Here is a 17,128-nt window from a genome sequence, read left to right as displayed (position 1 = left end):
TGTGCGGTAGTTTGAGCATTCTTTGGCACTGCCTTTCTTTGGGATTGGAACGAAAACTGACCTTTTCCAGTCCTGTGGCCACTGCTGAATTTTCCAAATTTGCTGGCATATTGAGTGCAGCACTTTCACAGCATCATCTTTCAGGATTTGGAATAGCTCACCTGGAATTCCATCACCTCCACTAGCTTTGTTCATAGTGATGCTTTCTAAGGCCCACTTGACTTCACATTCCAGGATGTCTGGCTCTAGGTCAGTGATCACACCATTGTGATTATCTGGGTCGTGAAGATCTTTTTTGTACAGTTCTGTGTATTCTTGCCACCTCTTCTTAATATCTTCTGCTCGATAAAGGACATTTATCTACATTAAGCCCCACTTTTTAGATGAAAAAATGGAGACACAGAGAAATTAAGAAACTTTCCTAAAGTCACAAAACTAGTAAAGACTGAAGCTAAGATTCCAAGTCAGCTAGGTTGGCTCCACAGTCCATGTCCATGAGCTCATGCTCATGTTTTTATTCACCTCCCCAAAGAAACAGGAATAATGCTGCTTGGTTTCAAGGTTCTCAGATTGGTCAAAAAAATTGGTTTACAATGTCCTCATCTTCCAAAAATGAATCAAGGTGACCATAAAAGAAACAGCCATATACAATTATCCTAGAAATAAAGTTTCATTCTTTTCAGAGTCAAGAAGCAGAAGCTATAGAATTTGCCTTTTTAAGGATTTATGCTTTAGCCATACATATATAATCTAAGGATGCTGTGGCAAACAGCAAAAACAACAATAGTATTAATATTAAGATAGGCCAGAGGGTGGCTTGCACTGGCACAATGAAGAATCTGATAGTCCTGGTTGCCCACCTACCTCTTTTTGCAACACATCCTCAGAACATTTTATTCTACTCCCAACTGCCCAAAGCTTTTCCCACCTCTACCACTGGTTCAAATGTTTTAGAGTAGATGGAAGTGACTCAGGATCCCCAGTTACCAATTAATATACTCTTGAATTTTGTTCAACTCAGTTAGACGTAAGAAAACAACCTGGATTATCTGTTAAAGTGAGCCTCATTAAGGAGTGATTTATTAGGTAACATCTAGAATTATTTGAAGTATACATTATGCTCTTGAAAGGAGTATGAATTACGCCAAAATTTGAGATTGATGGAGTCTTTCAGGGGATATTTTTAAGAAGTAGGATTCCCAAGCTCTCTAGATGATTCTGGAAATGGTGCCCCTCTCACCACCTTCAGCTGGAACTAAAGACTCTTTCCTAAATGTTTACTTGACTCTTTAATAGTCTAAAATACACAGTTATTTGGGTAAGGGAAATGGTTATCTTCCATTCTGCAGAGAGATTTTCAACATGCAGTTTGAGGATGAGCTGCTTTGGACTCACCTGCAAGATTCCCAGCTCTACCTCTGACCAATGGCATCAGACACTTCTGATGGGTTGAAGATAGTATAATCTGTATTCTAACAACCTCCCCCAGATGACTTTTATGTGTGCATAAGTTTGGTCACCACTAACCTAGGGGGATCATTTAAAAAAATAAAACACCAGTGTCATTTTGGTTATTGGATCCTTTCCTATAATACCACAGACCAGAACTTCAAGAAGTATCATGTAAAAACCTAATTATAATAATTTTCAGAGACTAATAATTAACAAATCTACTTAACAAACTGTACAGCTTTTTGTTGTAAATTATATGTGTGAAACGTCTCAGTGAATTCTTTGGTGGATGTCATTTAATCCTGCCTCACCTTCCATAAAATTAACTAGCTGGCCAAAGTTTTTTTTTTACTGTGCTACCCACACGTGAGTCTCTAGGAACCCCTGAGGCATACTCTGAACAAGCCTCATTTCCTCTATAAAAGAAATCGAGTTTGATCAACTGTACAGAACTTAGGCTGATTAAACTTATACTAGCTATCAAAGGAAACTGCAATCTTGCAACTTTAGGCGTGTTTTACAATAGGAAATACAATTATTTTTCTGGATGAGCAGACTGAACAGTAGCTTAAAGCTACAGAATCCAAGTAGAAAGCCTTTTAAGAATCTTTCTAGTTTTATAATTTGACTGAACTGCCTCTCCACACAACTGAATAGTCAACTTGTTTTTGTTTGTTTTTTAATCAGTTGAACCCAGGAAGAATTCCTTGCCCCTCTCTGATAATAGCCTCTTGAGAACCCTTTACAAAAATACAGTTTAGAAGCATGGAACATACAAAAAAAGAAACCATTTAACTTGATGATAATACCCTACCCAGGTAATTCAGATACCTAAGATAATTTTTCATTGGAATTATTTAGTTTGGCCAAGTTAACAGGCCAAACTTCAGTTACACCATATAATTACTCTTCTTTCTTACACTTTGTTTTCATTTGTCACTTACTCCTGATTCTTACCAATTGTCACCAACTTTCTTTTCCTTCACTTACAATCTAATCACAGTTCAACCAAGAATGTCACTTACTGTGAAAGTCTTCTTAATTCAGAGTCAGGTTGCATGCCATTGTGCTGACAGAGTAGACAAGAAATGTCCAAGGCCAGAGTTGTGTTGCTGAGATCTGTACCATGCCGATGCCGGGTACATTCAAGCAGCTGGCAACCAGTAACACTGTAGGAACTGATTCCAAACTACCTTTCAGAAACTAAAGATCTCATATACAGGGTGACTCGCTGATAAACAATTTAAGGGGAGAGCTCTTACTGAAAGTTATTGAAAGCTATGAATAATCCCGTGAAACTACATTGCAAGTCTATTTGGGAAAACTTTTAAAATTTGATTTTTCCTTTAAGAGATCTTGGGAAAATCTAGTATTTTAAAGTAAGTAACTTCCATTCCAGTTATTGTATTTGGATTTGTTCCACCATACCTGGATTCATTCCAATTTCTCTGTGGAACTGGGCAACTAATAGTCTTTATTCGGCATTTCTTATATTTCTTGAATGAAAATGGGATGGACTAGTGGGATTAATGGCTAGGTATTTAGAAGACACTAGTAATTCTGCCATTTTCTCTGTATAAAGATTCTTCCATGAAGAATCTGGACACAAAGATGGACAAAAGAGACAGGAGTTCTAATCCAGATCAAATTCTAGAAGTAGAGCTCACTTTCTCTTATTAAAAAAAAGTTAGATGCTGAAGAAGCTATTTAAATATTCTTCCAAAACTTTAACAGAAATGCTAATCAGTTACTAACGTAATAAATCAGTGTACCCTGACTTTAAAAAGATATTTTCACTTATGATTAATAAGAAATATGGAAGTGTGAATTGTGGCATGTCAGTCTCTCAAGGACAGCTAAGAACTGATGAATTGGCAGCAAAGTCGGGTTTTTTAATGAATATATTGATACCTAAATGCTTAGAAAAAAATCTTTTCGAGTCTACTATCCACGAATTTACCAGAAAGCCAAGTTAACAACACAACTAATCTCGCAGACATCTGAGTTAGCCAGCACCATTTTGCTGGAGAGGGGAGACTGGACGCTGCGGGCAGTTGGGAAGGTTATAATCTGAGGAAACTAAAGGCGCCTGCAGAGAGGCCTCTTTCGTGGTCTCTGACGAAAAATGTTGAGGGAGAAGTAAAACCGTCCCAATTTCCCCAGAACGGTCCTCACTCGAAGCTCTGGTTCCAGGAGACGCACGCTTTGCTGAGGTAAGACGGTCCCCTACGATTTATAGCCAACCGCTCGCGAAGGGTAGGTGTCGAGGTGCGCAAAGAAGGCCGCCTTAGACGCCTTCGCCTTCTCCAAGTCCCTACCTCTCAGCGGAGCGGCGTGCAGCGAAGGAACCTCCGGGACAGCCCCGCTGCGCTGATGGGCGTCGTCGTGAGCCAATGAGCGCGCAGAGAGGCGGAGCAGGCAGGCCGGCGGGGCGGGATTTCCCGCTCCGGCCGCTCGGCGCCCGGCGAGGGCGGCGGAGCCAGCGAGAGAGGGCGGGTCGGGGTCAGCTGCTGCAGGCGGGCGGGTGCGGGGAGCTGTGGGCGGCCGCCTCGTCTCTTGCCGCCGCCCTCCGTTTGCCACGATGCCGGGGATCGACAAGCTGCCCATCGAGGAGACGCTGGAGGACAGCCCACAGGTTAGGCGGCGGGAAGCGAGGGAAGGAGCGGGGCTGGCCGACTCCAGGCCTGGCGCCGCCGCGGCCGCAGGTGCCCGCCCTGGCCCAGGTGGGCGCCGCCCCCCCAGTATCCCTGCCTGTCGCGGGCGGCGCCCGGAGCTGCCGAGGCCGGGCCGCCCTCCCGAGGCCCGCGTGGGCCTGCGTCGCTGGGCCGAGAGCCGCGCTCGGGGTCTGGGAGTCGGAGGGCGGCGACCGAACCGCCGCCGCCGTGGCTGATGGGCCCGGCGGTCGCTACGCGCGCGGGGCTCCCTTGTATTTGACAAAAGATGCTTTTTAATTGCCGTGATGTGAGGTGATAAATCCAGATCCTGGAATTTTCTTTTCGAAAACCTCTTCGGAGGAAATGCAGGAGGAGAAAAGACCTTGTAGACTTAATGATTTCTGATCAAGCTAGGGAAGGAAATGGACAATTTGGGGGGAGGGGGGGAATACTGAAAGTCTGTCGGTTAGCCCGTGCGGAAATCCCTCGGCGAAGTCCGTCACTGATCCTGGAGCCTCCCGGCCGAGTGTCGTGACCCTGAGTGCAGTCGCTGTCACTTGGGCCGTGCATGCCGAGAGGTGGACGGCGCCTTTGCGGCTCCCCGACTGCTGCGCCCGGGCTGCAGACTTGGCTCTAGTAAACTCATCAAAATAAAAGCCCCTTGTTTTGTGCATTGGGGATGATGCTGGTGTGGTTGCTCTAGCTTAAGATAGTCTCTTCCTTAAGAAAGGAAGACGTAACAGGGACTTATGTTTTCAGTACTGAAGAATGAAATCAGCTATGTTAAAAAAAAACATGCTGGTAGGGGCTGGAACTTGGGCTGAGAAACTTCATCCCTGGGCCTGTCTTCTTACACTATAAGGGATTCGAGACAATGTTGCTGTTGGGCTACCACTTAGAATGAAGACAGTTGTCTGAAATGTTCATTTAGAACTACAGTTGCACATATTTCATGTGTCCTAATGGTTTAATATGACTCCAGAAGAACAGGAGGGAGAGGCTAGATCCCACTTTACTGTATGACTTGTCTGCCATGGATATGGTGCCAGTTTTGACTGCCAAGTTGGAGTTGGGCTCTGATTGTAGAATTGATTGGGCTTTTTTTCACGCTGAAAGTTATCTTCACAGGCCTGATCCCTTCTGGTAATGTACTCTAATCAGCCTATACTGACACAAAGAGAGACCGACTTCTTGGCTTATTTTGACTGCCAGAATAATAGCCAGTTCAAATATTTAATGACTTCTGTAGTATAAAGTTATAAGCTACATTTGTTTCACATGTTTAGCAAAAATTTTGTGGGATGTATTGGTCAGGTACAGTTAGTCATTTTACTTTTTTATAAGACTCAACAGCCTGCCTTACCTTTCTTCTCTTACCTAGCCTGGCTTTTATAGCTGCTCATAAAGACTGCTCAGAGTGGGTTACACAGTGCCCTTAGCCATGACTTATAAGGAGGGTATAATCTGTTAATTTATCTAATTTCTTGAGTTTTTCACACAGTAAGTTTACAACTTGAGCATTAGTTTTTTGTATTTTCTGTTTTTTACAAGCATGTGCCATATTAGTATTAATTTTTAATGAAATAGCCACATTGATAGTCTTTCAATTTCTAGAAGTAATAAATCTGAACTAGTTAATATTTATTTGGGAAAGTTAATTGGGACAACTGGGATTTAGAAAGGGAAAACATAGGGAAGCAATTCTAGGGGAAAACTTGTGGCAAGAATGAAAGCCCTGGATTTGGGATTTAGGATATAAGGGTTTTAGTCTTTACTGCCAGTTGGTACCTTCTACTTTATGGCAAGTCACTTAACTCTCTGAATTTCAGCTGTTATAGATAGTGAAAGTTTTAATCTTTGTACTTGATTATAAAAATAATAGTTGTTTGCTTCAGAAAAATTAAAGGTACAGAAAGCACAGAGTTACCTGTCCAGCACTCGGGAGCAAACTCTGTTAATAGTTTGCTTTCTTTTTTGTAGGTTTTTTTCCTTTCTCTTACACCTTTTAATGTGATTGAGATTATATTGTGCATAATGATTTTTATTTGGCTTTAACTACACATGATAACTTAAGTATCTTCACACATTATTACATACTGAATAAACAACTCAAAGGTTGCGTGTTTCCTTCACTGACTTAATATGGTTGTCCTGTTGTTGGACTTTTGTAGTTTTATATAGAAAGCTGAGATTAATGCTTTGGGACATAAATTTTTGTTCTTATCTGGACTGTTTATCTAGCATCAGTTCAGGTCAGTCGCTCAGTCATGTCCAACTCTTTGCGACCCCATGAACCACAGCACACCAGGCCTCCCTGCCCATCGCCAACTCCCAGAGTTTACTCAGATTCATGTCTATTGAGTCAGTGATGCCATCCAACCATCTCATTTTATGTCATCTCCTTCTCCTCCCGCCTTCAGTCTTTCTCAGCATCAGGATCTTTTCAAGTGAGTCAGCTCTCCACATCAGGTGGCCAAAGTATTAGAGTTTCAGCTTCAGCATCAGTCCTTCCAATGAACACCCAGGACTGATCTCCTTTAGGATGGACTGGTTGGCTCTCCTTGCAGTCCAAGGGACTCTCAAGAGTCTTCTCCAACACCACAGTTCAAAAGCATCAATTCTTCAGTGCTCAGTAAAGTCCAACTCTCACATCCATACATGACTACTGGAAAAACCATACCTTGACTAGACGAAACTTTGTTTGCAAAGTAATGTCTCTGCTTTTTAAAATGCTGTTTAGGTTGGTCATAACTTTCCTTCCAAGGAGTAAGCGTCTTAATTTCATGGCTGCAGTCACCATCTGCAGTGATTTTGGAGCCCCAAAAATGAAGTTTTCCACTGTTTCCCCATCTGTTTGCCATGAAGTGATGGGACTAGATGCCATGATCTTCGTTTTCTGAATGTTGAGCTTTAAGCCAACTTTTTCACTCTCCTCTTTCACTTTCATCAAGAGGCTCTTTCTTGAAGTTCTTCTTCACTTTCTGCCATAAGGGTGGTGTCATCTGCATATCTGAGGTTATTGATATTTCTCCCAACAATCTTGATTCCAGCTTGTGCTTCCTCCAGCCCAGTGTTTCTCTTGATGTACTCTGCAGATAAGTTAAATAAGCGGGGTGACAATATACAGCCTTGACGTACTCCTTTCCCAATTTGGAACCAGTCTGTTGTTCCATGTCCAGTTCTAACTTGCTTCCTAACCTGTATGCAGGTTTCTCAAGAGGCAGGTCAGGTGGTCTGGTATTCCTATCTCTTTCAGAATTTTCCACAATTTATTGTGATCCACACAGTCAAAGGCTTTGGCATAGTCAGTAAAGCAGAAGCAGATGTTTTTCTGGAACTCTCTTGCTTTTTCGATGATCCAGTGGATGTTGGCAATTTGATCTCTGGTTCCTCTGCCTTTTCGAAAACCAGTTTGAACATCTGGAAGTTCACAGTTCATGTACTGTTGAAGCCTGGCTTGGAGAATTTTGAGCATTACTTTGGTAGTGTGTGAGATGAGTGCAATTGTTCAGTAGTTTGAGCATTCTTTGGCATTGCCTTTCTTTGGGACTGGAATGAAAACTGACCTTTTCCAGGCTGAGTTTTCCAAATTTGCTGGCATATTGAGTGCAGCACTTTCACAGCATCATCTTTCAGGATTTGAAATAGCTCACCTGGAATTCCATCACCTCCATTAGCTCTGTTCATAATGATGCTTCCTAAGGCACATTTGACTTCACATTCCAGGATGTCTGGCTCTCAGTGAGTGATCACACCATCGTGATTATCTGGGTCTTAAAGATCTTTTTTGTACAGTTCTGTGTATTCTTGCTACCTCTTCTTAATATCTTCTGCTTCTGTTAAGTCAAAGTGAAAGTGAAGTCGCTCAATCGTGTCCGACTGCTTGCAACCCCATAGACTGTAGCCTACCAGGCTCCTCTGTCCATGGGATTTTCCAGGCAATCGTACTGGAGTGGATTGCCATTTCCTTCTCCAGGGGATCTTCCCAACCCAGGGCTCGAACCCAGGTCTCCCACGTTGTAGACAGACGCTTTACCATCTGAACCACCAGGGAAGCTTCTGTTAGGTCCATCCCATTTCTGTCCTTTATTGAGCCCATCTTTGCATGAAATGTTCTCTTGGTATCTCTAATTTTCTTGAAGAAATCTTTAGTCTTTCCCATTCTATTGTTTTCCTCTATTTCTTTGCACTGATCACTGAGGAAGGCTTTCTTATCTCTCCTTGCTGTTCTTTAGAACTCTGCATTCAAATGGGTGTATCTTTCCTTTTCTCCTTTGCTTTTCTCTTCTCTTCTTTTCACAGCTATTTGTAAGGCCTCATCAGAGAGCCATTTTGCTTTTTTGCATTTCTTTTTCTTGGGGATGGTCTTGATCCCTGTCTCCTGTACAATGTCATTTTACAGGATTTATCTAGCATAGAGTCTAAGAAGATGATAATAGAAAGGAGGAAAACTTTTAAAGCTCCTGATATAGATGTATTTTTTAGATTATTTAATCGTAATCAAATGTGGCCTGCCAACTGCTATATAAAATAGAACTTGGAAGTTGTGAAGGACTACCCTGAATTATGTTATTATTTTTAGTTTTGTTGTGTGCGCTAAGTTGCTTCAGTCATCTCCAACTCTTTACGACCCTATGGACTGTAGCCTGCCAGGCTTCTCTGTGCATGGATTCTCCAGGCAAGAATTCTAGAGTCGGCTGCCATGCCACCTAGGGGTTCTTACCGACACAGGGATCAAACTTTGGTCTCTTATGTCTCCTACATTGGCAGGCGGGTTCTTTACCACTAGCACCACCTGGGAAGCCCCTCTTTTTAGTTTTACTTTACAGTAACTAAGTATTAAAATAGAAGTATATTTGCAAGTCCAAATCCAGATAATTGAACAAAAACATTTTTAGGTTTATCTTGCTCAAACTGTACCATTCTGGAAAAGATATCATTTGTTGAAGTAGGAAATCTGAAGCCTATACTAGATACCTTATCCATGTTTACATATTGTTTTTAAGTCAGAAACTTTCTATTTAGTAAGAACAGATATGATCTTTAAAAAATAATTGATTTTATGTGTAGATAAATATCAATGATTCATCCAAGCTAGAACTGGGAAGACAAACTCCAGTCCCAAATGAAGGCTTTTCTCTTTGGCATAATGTGAAATACTCATAGATTATGAGGCGTACTTTTTTTGATTCACATTTTGGTATCTCTTATATTGAGATGCCTCTTATACTTGATGTTGTTTTCCTTGTAAATTGCCTGCAAATGTACACACTTGGTTATTTCTCCCAGTGACATGGCTGCACCAAGTGCAACTTTTCAGTGTTCAGCCAACAAATCAATTTAACAACCACTTGAAGGATTATCAGTCTTGTTTTTTATCTGAAAATATTTCTTTGACAGCTGGTAAAATGAAGCAAGTGTTGCCATCAAAACTTGCTGACTGGATATCAATAGTTTGAAAGAAAATACTGGAGATAAAAGTGGAGCGCTTCTAAGAAATATTTGTCACCTGCTTGTGGCACAGAATAATACTGGATGTGAAACCATGGCTAGTGATGACTCTTATGTCAAAAAAATACAAGAGTTGAAATTATAGGGACTTCCCTGGTGGTCCAGTGGTTAAGACTCTGTACTTTCAATGCAGGGAGCGCAGGTTCAGTTCCTGGTCAGGGAAAAAACATGCAGCATGGTGCAGCCAAAAACAAAAAAGTTGAAATTTTAGAGTTGTATTAATTTAGGCAATTTGTGTTTTCTTTTTTTGTGTGTTTATATGAGAGTTATATATAAAATTCTGCCAAAGATCTGTTCCCATGAATATAAAGTAAAAACTTCAAAACATAAGAAAATCTCAATTCATAGCTCAATTGCCAGCATTATTTTGTTTGTTATACACGCATGCTTAGTTGCTCAGTCATGTCCACCCCATGGACTGTGGCCCATCGGGCTCCTCTGTCCATGGAGCTCTCCGGGCAAGAATACTGGAGTAGGTTGCCATTTCCTACTTCAGGGGATCTTCCCGACCTAGGGATCGAACCTGGGTCTCCTACATTGAAGGCAGGTTCTTTACTGTCTGAGCCACCATAAAGCTGGTGCAGCTCATAGTGGATGTCAGCATAGATTCTATGAAATGGTACCATATTGATTGCATTTGTGTAAGCTGCTAACTTTAAACAGTCATTATACAATTTTGAACTTGATATTATGAACTTAAAAACACAGGGACGCTGTTTCAACCCTGTTTGAGGCTAAGAACATCTTTTTAAGTTTACTACATGTTTTTGCATAATGTTTTATTCCTTGAATTAGAATGATCATTTTTGAAGATAAAAAGAAAAACCTAAGTGGCAGATTCTTCTTCAGAATGGAACTACCTAAACAAGATTTCATGACGTTTTCTTTTTTACATATTAAAATAACGCTTGGGGAATGGGAGTAGGGCACTAGAGCTAAAAAAAAAAAATTCTGTTAGATTTAAATCTCTGAGGCATACTTTGGTTTCTTTTCAGAGCGTATAAGTTTTTTTCATTTTTAAATCTCGGGGGCATTGGGAAGTACAGGACTGAGATAAACTGGATTCATATACTGGCATGATTTTGTGCTGCCTTTTTTTTTTAATCATAGTATCTTAGCTGCTGTTTCTGAAAATAGGAAGCTAAGGAAGAAGTTGATTTTTAAGAATCAATTTCTAAGGCTAAGGTTTAAATTAGCTAATTGTACAATAAAAGTAGACCCTGATGCTGGGAAAGATTGAAGGCAGGAGAAGAAGGGGACGACAGAGGATCAGATGGTTGGATGGTATCACCAACTGCATGGACATGAGTTTGGGCAAGTTCCGGAAGTTGGTGATAGACAGGAAAGCCTGGCGTGCTGCAGTCCATGGGGTCGCAAAGTGTTGAACAGGACTGAGCGACTGAACTGACTGACAATAAAAGTACAAAGTTGCTTTTTAGATTTTAAGATGTAATTAACTCAATAATTCTTGAAATTTAATTCTTCGCCTGCCTATGGGATATAAAAAAGTGATCATAGTTTACCTTAATATGCTGTTTCCTTATCTCTAACAGTCTTAACATTTACTGACTGACAAGTTTTTATTCTGAAAGTGCAGGTAATTTTTACATGCCCATGCTCATTGTGCAAAAAAAAAAAAAAAAAAAGAAAAGCCTAACTATATAGAAATGTATAAAGAAGAAGAAAAAGTAACCCCAAAGTCTGCACTCGGAAAAAATCTTGTTAGCATTTTATAGGCCATGTTGGGGATGGAAAGGGGCACTGTGGTGTGATTTTGGATTGCAGTGGGGAGGGGTTTGATATCAGTAGAACTAGAAGAGACTGGAAAAAGAGAAATAATCATACTAAATTATCCTGAGAAGAGATATTTAAAATATTTATACATGCAGTAATGTTAATTTACTCTTATCTGAGTCTGTAGATTTAGTCTTAGTTTAATTGCAGACTTTCTAATTCATAAAAATATACCTTTGTTGCTCCTTCTGAGGTTTGTGTGACATAGTTGGAAAATCGCTCTGTTTTAATGAAGTAGAATTGAGAATAAAGAACTCTGACATCTTGGCATTTCTATCAAAAGAGAGAAAATAGATTAAAACTCAGAACTGTTAAAGAGTTCTAGTATCCTATGATTTTTCCTTCCTTTAGGGGGGAAAAAAAAAGATTTCCACTTGATTTATATAATGGTTAACACAAACTTACTGCTTTTATTTTATACAGACAAGGTCTTTACTGGGTGTATTTGAAGAAGATGCCACAGCTATTTCCAACTATATGAACCAGTTGTATCAGGCTATGCGTCGGATTTATGATGCACAGGTAAAGAACTAAAGGCTGACTCAGTGCATTTATAAAATGAATCTTTAAGCCCATGGGGACAGAAATAGTATGTCTCTTATTTACTGGTGTTTAGCCCTGTCTGTGTTGCAGAGTTGAATAGATGAATGAAGATTAAGTATTTTGTATTACAGAGCTCACATTTCCATTACTGGTGTATAGTTTGTAGCACTACAAAAGTGATGAATCATCTGCTCTTCTTCCCCAAACACAGTAAGGACTTTCTTAGGGAAACTCATTGATAGTGATCTTTGCCTAAGATTTGACTGAAAACCCCATATTGTCACCAGTATTTTCTCTAATCATGTTTTTAATCTTATGGGATACTTCCCCTTTTTGAGCAGAGGGCTTGAAAGTAGCTAGCCTCTATCTAGTTAGAAGGTAATAAAGATGAGATATAGCTCCCAGGTATCAGAAGATGAATTTTAAAAGGAGGCAACCAGATTTTTTAGTTGAACAGACAAAAGATTTGAGCCTGTGTTTAGGCACCTTAATTATAAACTTTAACAGCAACCTGGGTCCTATGATAAACTCTTTTTGGGATTAATTAAGAGCACCAGTTTCTTTTTTTTTCTCCTTAATTTCTCTTCTTTCTGAACTCAAATGTTCATTAGGTACTTTAAAGTTACTGTGATAGTTATTTATTTTGCTTAGTGATAGGTCTCTCAAGAATTTGATTTCTGACTACATAATGTGTAAAAGAAAAACTACATTTGTCATTATACTCATCACTGAAAAAAGTCTTTAAAAAAAAGTATTACCTTCATATGGCTGTGTTGCTGTACTATATGACTAGGTCGACCACATTTTGGTTGTATGTTATTAAATGCTTCATGGCTTATTATCAGCATGTAGAGAACAGGGATAATCAGTCAACACTGTAGACTGTTTTAAGATTTTGCTAAATAACCTTATATACAGCTTACTTCTAGCTTTAACTATTAGTTTTTATTAGCTGAAAAGAAAAAGCACACGTCTGAAACACTGCTAAATTCCTTGATGGTGTCTGTTCATGGTTTGAGTCTCCTTTTAAAGTGCTTTAGTTGTAGTTCCCTTTCCAGTGATTTAAGGGAACATGTTGTACAGTATTTAAGTGATGAATAAAAGTGGCGTAGGTATCTTCAATTAAAGTTTTTTCCTTTATCTGTACTATTGTGTTAATTTGAATGTTCATCTTTTCCAGAATGAATTAAGTGCAGCAACACACCTGACTTCAAAACTTTTAAAAGAATATGAAAAACAGGTACCGTATATGGAAGTTTTAAAAATATGATTTAAAATGTGTAGTGATACAGTATCTATATAGATAAACAGAATTTCTTTTCAGTAATTCTAAGCATTTTAGAACTCATAGAAGGTAATTTTGATACGCCATTGAAATTCTATTATGCACTTATGTCTAATTTTAATGACTTTATGTTAGAGACAGAGGTCATCTGATTTGCCTCTTTTTTCAAATGAAGAAACTGAGGCTTGCTCAAGGTTACACAGCTGGTTAGCAGAGGAACTGGAGCTAATTTTAAATCTCTGAATTCCTAGTGTGGTGTGCATTCCTGTATATCATGTTGATTGGTTACTTAGCAGACAATTAATGTGTACTAATTCTATGAATTACACTATTTTATAAAAATGGTGTTTTTAGAGCTTATTCAAAATTTGTGAAGTTTTCTGAAGTTATTTAAAAATGAAAATTATAATGCCACTCACAAAAGACATAGAGCATTGGACCTTTACTTCATCTCTGTTTCTCACTTTTCAGCGTTTTCCACTGGGGGGTGATGATGAAGTTATGAGTTCTACTTTGCAGCAATTTTCAAAAGTTATAGATGAGGTAAATGCTTACTTTATTTTGCTTGGATAAGTGATCTTATAATTAAGTTAGTCAAGTTGTTTAGCGTTTATTGGGAACTTTTATTATGATTTTTATGAGTAAATCTCAACTATAAAAGATTACTATTTAAAGAAGGACCTTGTTTCCAAATCTTGGTGACTGTCTTATAAAAATAACACTTTATATGTCTGATTAAAACAAATTGTTTTCAAGGAATAAGTGTGTAATTGTGCTCTCTTTACTCTCATGTAACATTCAGCCTTTCATTGTGTTGTTTGATGTAGGCAGGGAGAGAAGAGTTAAGCTGTTAACTAATCACAGGACTGCCAGGGAATTCCCTGCCTGTTTTTTACTTGGGTTTTGTTTTAGTACTATATTTAGGAGTTCCTCATTCTAAAGAATACATGTTCCTTATCAGATATGTGACTGGTAAATATTTGCTGCTATTCTGTGGGTTGTTTTTTTGTGTTCTTGATAGTATCCTTTGATGCATAAAAGTTAATTCTGATGAAGTCCAGTTTCTCTTTTCTTTGATTGCTTTGCTTGTGCTTTTGTGTCATATCTTAGTAACCATTGCTAAATCCAAGATTATCACATGTTTTCTTCTGAGAGTTTTAAATGGAATTTTTTTGACTGTCACAGAATTATGTGATGTTAGTGTTCCCTTATGTAAATGTTATCAACATCTTTTTTTTTTTTTTTTTTTAAACTATGCTTCCACTACAGAGCAAGTGAGATCTTAGTTCCCCAACCAGGTATCAAACCTGCGACCGACCCCTGTAGTGGAAGTGCAGACTCTAAACTGCTGGATGCCATAGAAGTCCCTGTATCAATACCTTCTTACTAGATTTTTTGTAATTTCCATAATGCTGGTTGATTGTCTCTTTTTAGTTATTTGGGTTTTTTGATCTTTCTTTTATCAGCTTAGCTCTTGTCACGCGGTACTTTCAACACAGCTTGCTGATGCCATGATGTTCCCCATTACCCAGTTTAAAGAAAGAGATCTGAAAGGTATTGAACTAAGCTTATGATTACTTTCATTAGCTGTCAGAAGATCACTGCTTATAAAATGTATATCACTGTACACCTTACCCATTTCTGACTGTAGCAAGTGTCACCTTTACTTCAGTTGTTAAACATTTATAGGGGCTCCTGATAGATGTTAAGCTGAGGAGTACTGATATGACTAAGATGCCACTTCCCTTGAAAAAGCTCAGAGAAGGAGATGGGTAAACATAATTATGGTACTCTGTCTCTTGTAATTTGGGATGAGCATGGTGCAGTGAAGGCTGGCTCAGAGGAGGGTATCAGGAAGGCTTCACCACAGATGTGACATGAGCATTGAACAATGAAGAAGAATTTGCCAAGAGAAGAGAGTCATTGTTTGATGAGAGGGGCCAGAAAGCACAAAGTTACGGGTTGTAGAAATACATGGCTTGCTTTGAGAAATTCATAGTGGCTGCAGTGTTGGATGTGTTGAGGCATGGTGGGAGATACTTCTAGAAATAGATCAGATCATGCCAAAGATGCTGGACTTGAGCTTATAAGTAAAGAGAAGACAGTGGAGGTCTTTAAGAAGTGGACCTATTCTAACTGTTTTTGGAGGATGGATTTGATGCTAGGAGAATGGACCCAGAAGTTGAGAGAGTGCAGTTAGATGTGACCAAGGCCTCTGCTGGGACAGTGGCATAGGAGATGAGCTATGTGGGTGGGTTGGAGTGATGGGAGGTATGGGGGCTGGCCCGTCTAACACCTCATGTCTCAGTACCTTGTGGTGGATTTTTTTTTTCCCCCATTGCATATTATCAGGTGATAAAATGAGAGCTTTATAGACTTAGCTTTGCTTTCTTACAATTTACAATCTCAGACAGTCATACAGACTTATCTACACAATACATAGATAGAATAAAAATATTGAGCTAATGTATCAGTGATGATAAAGTATTTAATGATACATGGAATAAAGACAGATGTATTTTAGAGATGGAATTAAAATGTCTTGGTAATCTTCAAGAATAATTTTTTCCAAGATCAAGAAACAAGACCTCTTTTCTCAGTCTAAGGGGACTGAATATCAGAATCTTGTCAATAAAATGTTTCTCATTCAGCATTTGAACTTATTAGAGTCAATATCAGAAGATCAGTAAGTTGGATTCTGGTACTAAATCAGGATATTTGTATATTTGAGAATTTGCAGTAGTTTTAAAATTTATTTTTCTGTCATATTATAATTTGTGGCAAGTACAGTTTCTGGTGGTGTGCTGCTAAGTCACTTCAGTAGTGTCCGACTGTGTGAGCCCATAGACGGCAGCCCATTTTCCAGGCAAGAGTACTGGAGTGGGGTGCCATCGCCTTCTCCATTCTGGTGGTGTAACAGTTGCTAATGAAAGTAAATGTTCCCTAGGGCTAGTTGAAACACAGTAACTTTTTCACTTTAAACGTTGAAGTTTGAAATATTACTTGGAGTTTTAATTGTAGCTTAAATTTCTAAACATAATTTAAGATACTTCATAAATATGCTAAACTTAAATTATTCTTGAACTTTTCCAGAAATATTGACATTAAAGGAAGTGTTTCAGATTGCTAGTAATGGTAAGCTCTGATTACTTTGTACAGTTATTTCTTACAATGATGCAAATGATGCATTTCTTTATCAACACAAACCTGTAGCTAGATTTTATGTAATAATCGAAGAGAAATGAATCTAATTAAAAACTTAAGTGAATATTATTTAAATCTATTGTTATTTAAGTTGCACTGTTTGTCCTAGAAGAAAAATTTTAAAGGAAGTTAAATCTTGTGGTTTGTTACCATTATGGTACCTGAGAAGGTGGTATATATTTTTCCTTCCTTATTTTCCTGTATATTTCACATTTTCTTTAATGAGTATTTGCTGTTTTTGTACTAAAAATACTTTAAAAAAACTTTTAGTAGACTACTGTTTCCTTGAAATTAAATGTTTTTACCAATTTAATAAATAGAAACATACTTTAGGGTGTTTTTGTGTGGCTGTGAGGAACATAAGGGTTCATTGATCACATAGTAGAGAATTCTTATTTTGCTTCAGTATATCTGTTGAAAGATGCACATGTGAAACCCATTAGAGCACTTATAAATTTTGCAAAGTATTATTGCATTGTTGTTAATAGTCATTTCTGTTTTCCAGATCATGATGCTGCAATTAACAGATATAGCAGATTGTCCAAAAAGAGAGAAAATGACAAGGTTTGGTACATATTCCTCCTTCAGTATCACAGTTAACGGGCTTCCCTGGTGGCTCAGTGGTTAAGAACCTGTGTGCCAGTGCAGGAGATGTGGGTTCAATCACTGGGTCAGAAAGATCCCC

General features: G+C 38.8%; 2 protein-coding genes across 2 annotated transcripts in view; one reads left to right on the top strand and one right to left on the bottom strand.

Moving 5' to 3' along the window:
* Positions 1-3,801, bottom strand: part of HESX1 (HESX homeobox 1) — a 23,137-nt gene extending 19,336 nt beyond the window's left edge. The window contains exon 1 of the mRNA XM_010851656.1: positions 2,478-3,801. The gene's annotated coding sequence lies outside the window, so the exon portion shown is untranslated. The remainder of the gene's footprint in view (positions 1-2,477) is intronic.
* Positions 3,802-3,910: 109 nt separating this feature from the next.
* The window catches only part of APPL1 (adaptor protein, phosphotyrosine interaction, PH domain and leucine zipper containing 1), a 34,479-nt gene continuing 21,261 nt past the window's right edge, over positions 3,911-17,128 (top strand). Inside the window, exons 1-7 of the mRNA XM_010851653.1 lie at positions 3,911-4,087; positions 11,835-11,933; positions 13,135-13,194; positions 13,711-13,782; positions 14,706-14,793; positions 16,333-16,374; positions 16,949-17,007. Coding sequence (XP_010849955.1) covers positions 4,034-4,087; positions 11,835-11,933; positions 13,135-13,194; positions 13,711-13,782; positions 14,706-14,793; positions 16,333-16,374; positions 16,949-17,007 — 474 coding nt within the window. The 5' untranslated portion in view covers positions 3,911-4,033. The remainder of the gene's footprint in view (positions 4,088-11,834; positions 11,934-13,134; positions 13,195-13,710; positions 13,783-14,705; positions 14,794-16,332; positions 16,375-16,948; positions 17,008-17,128) is intronic.

Source organism: Bison bison, unplaced genomic scaffold, assembly GCF_000754665.1.
Source record: "Bison bison bison isolate TAMUID 2011002044 unplaced genomic scaffold, Bison_UMD1.0 scf7180017864304, whole genome shotgun sequence".
In the NCBI taxonomy this organism is placed as follows: domain Eukaryota; kingdom Metazoa; phylum Chordata; class Mammalia; order Artiodactyla; family Bovidae; genus Bison; species Bison bison.
The sequence above is the reverse complement of the archived record's forward strand: the minus strand, read 5'-3'. Positions and strand labels throughout refer to the sequence as shown.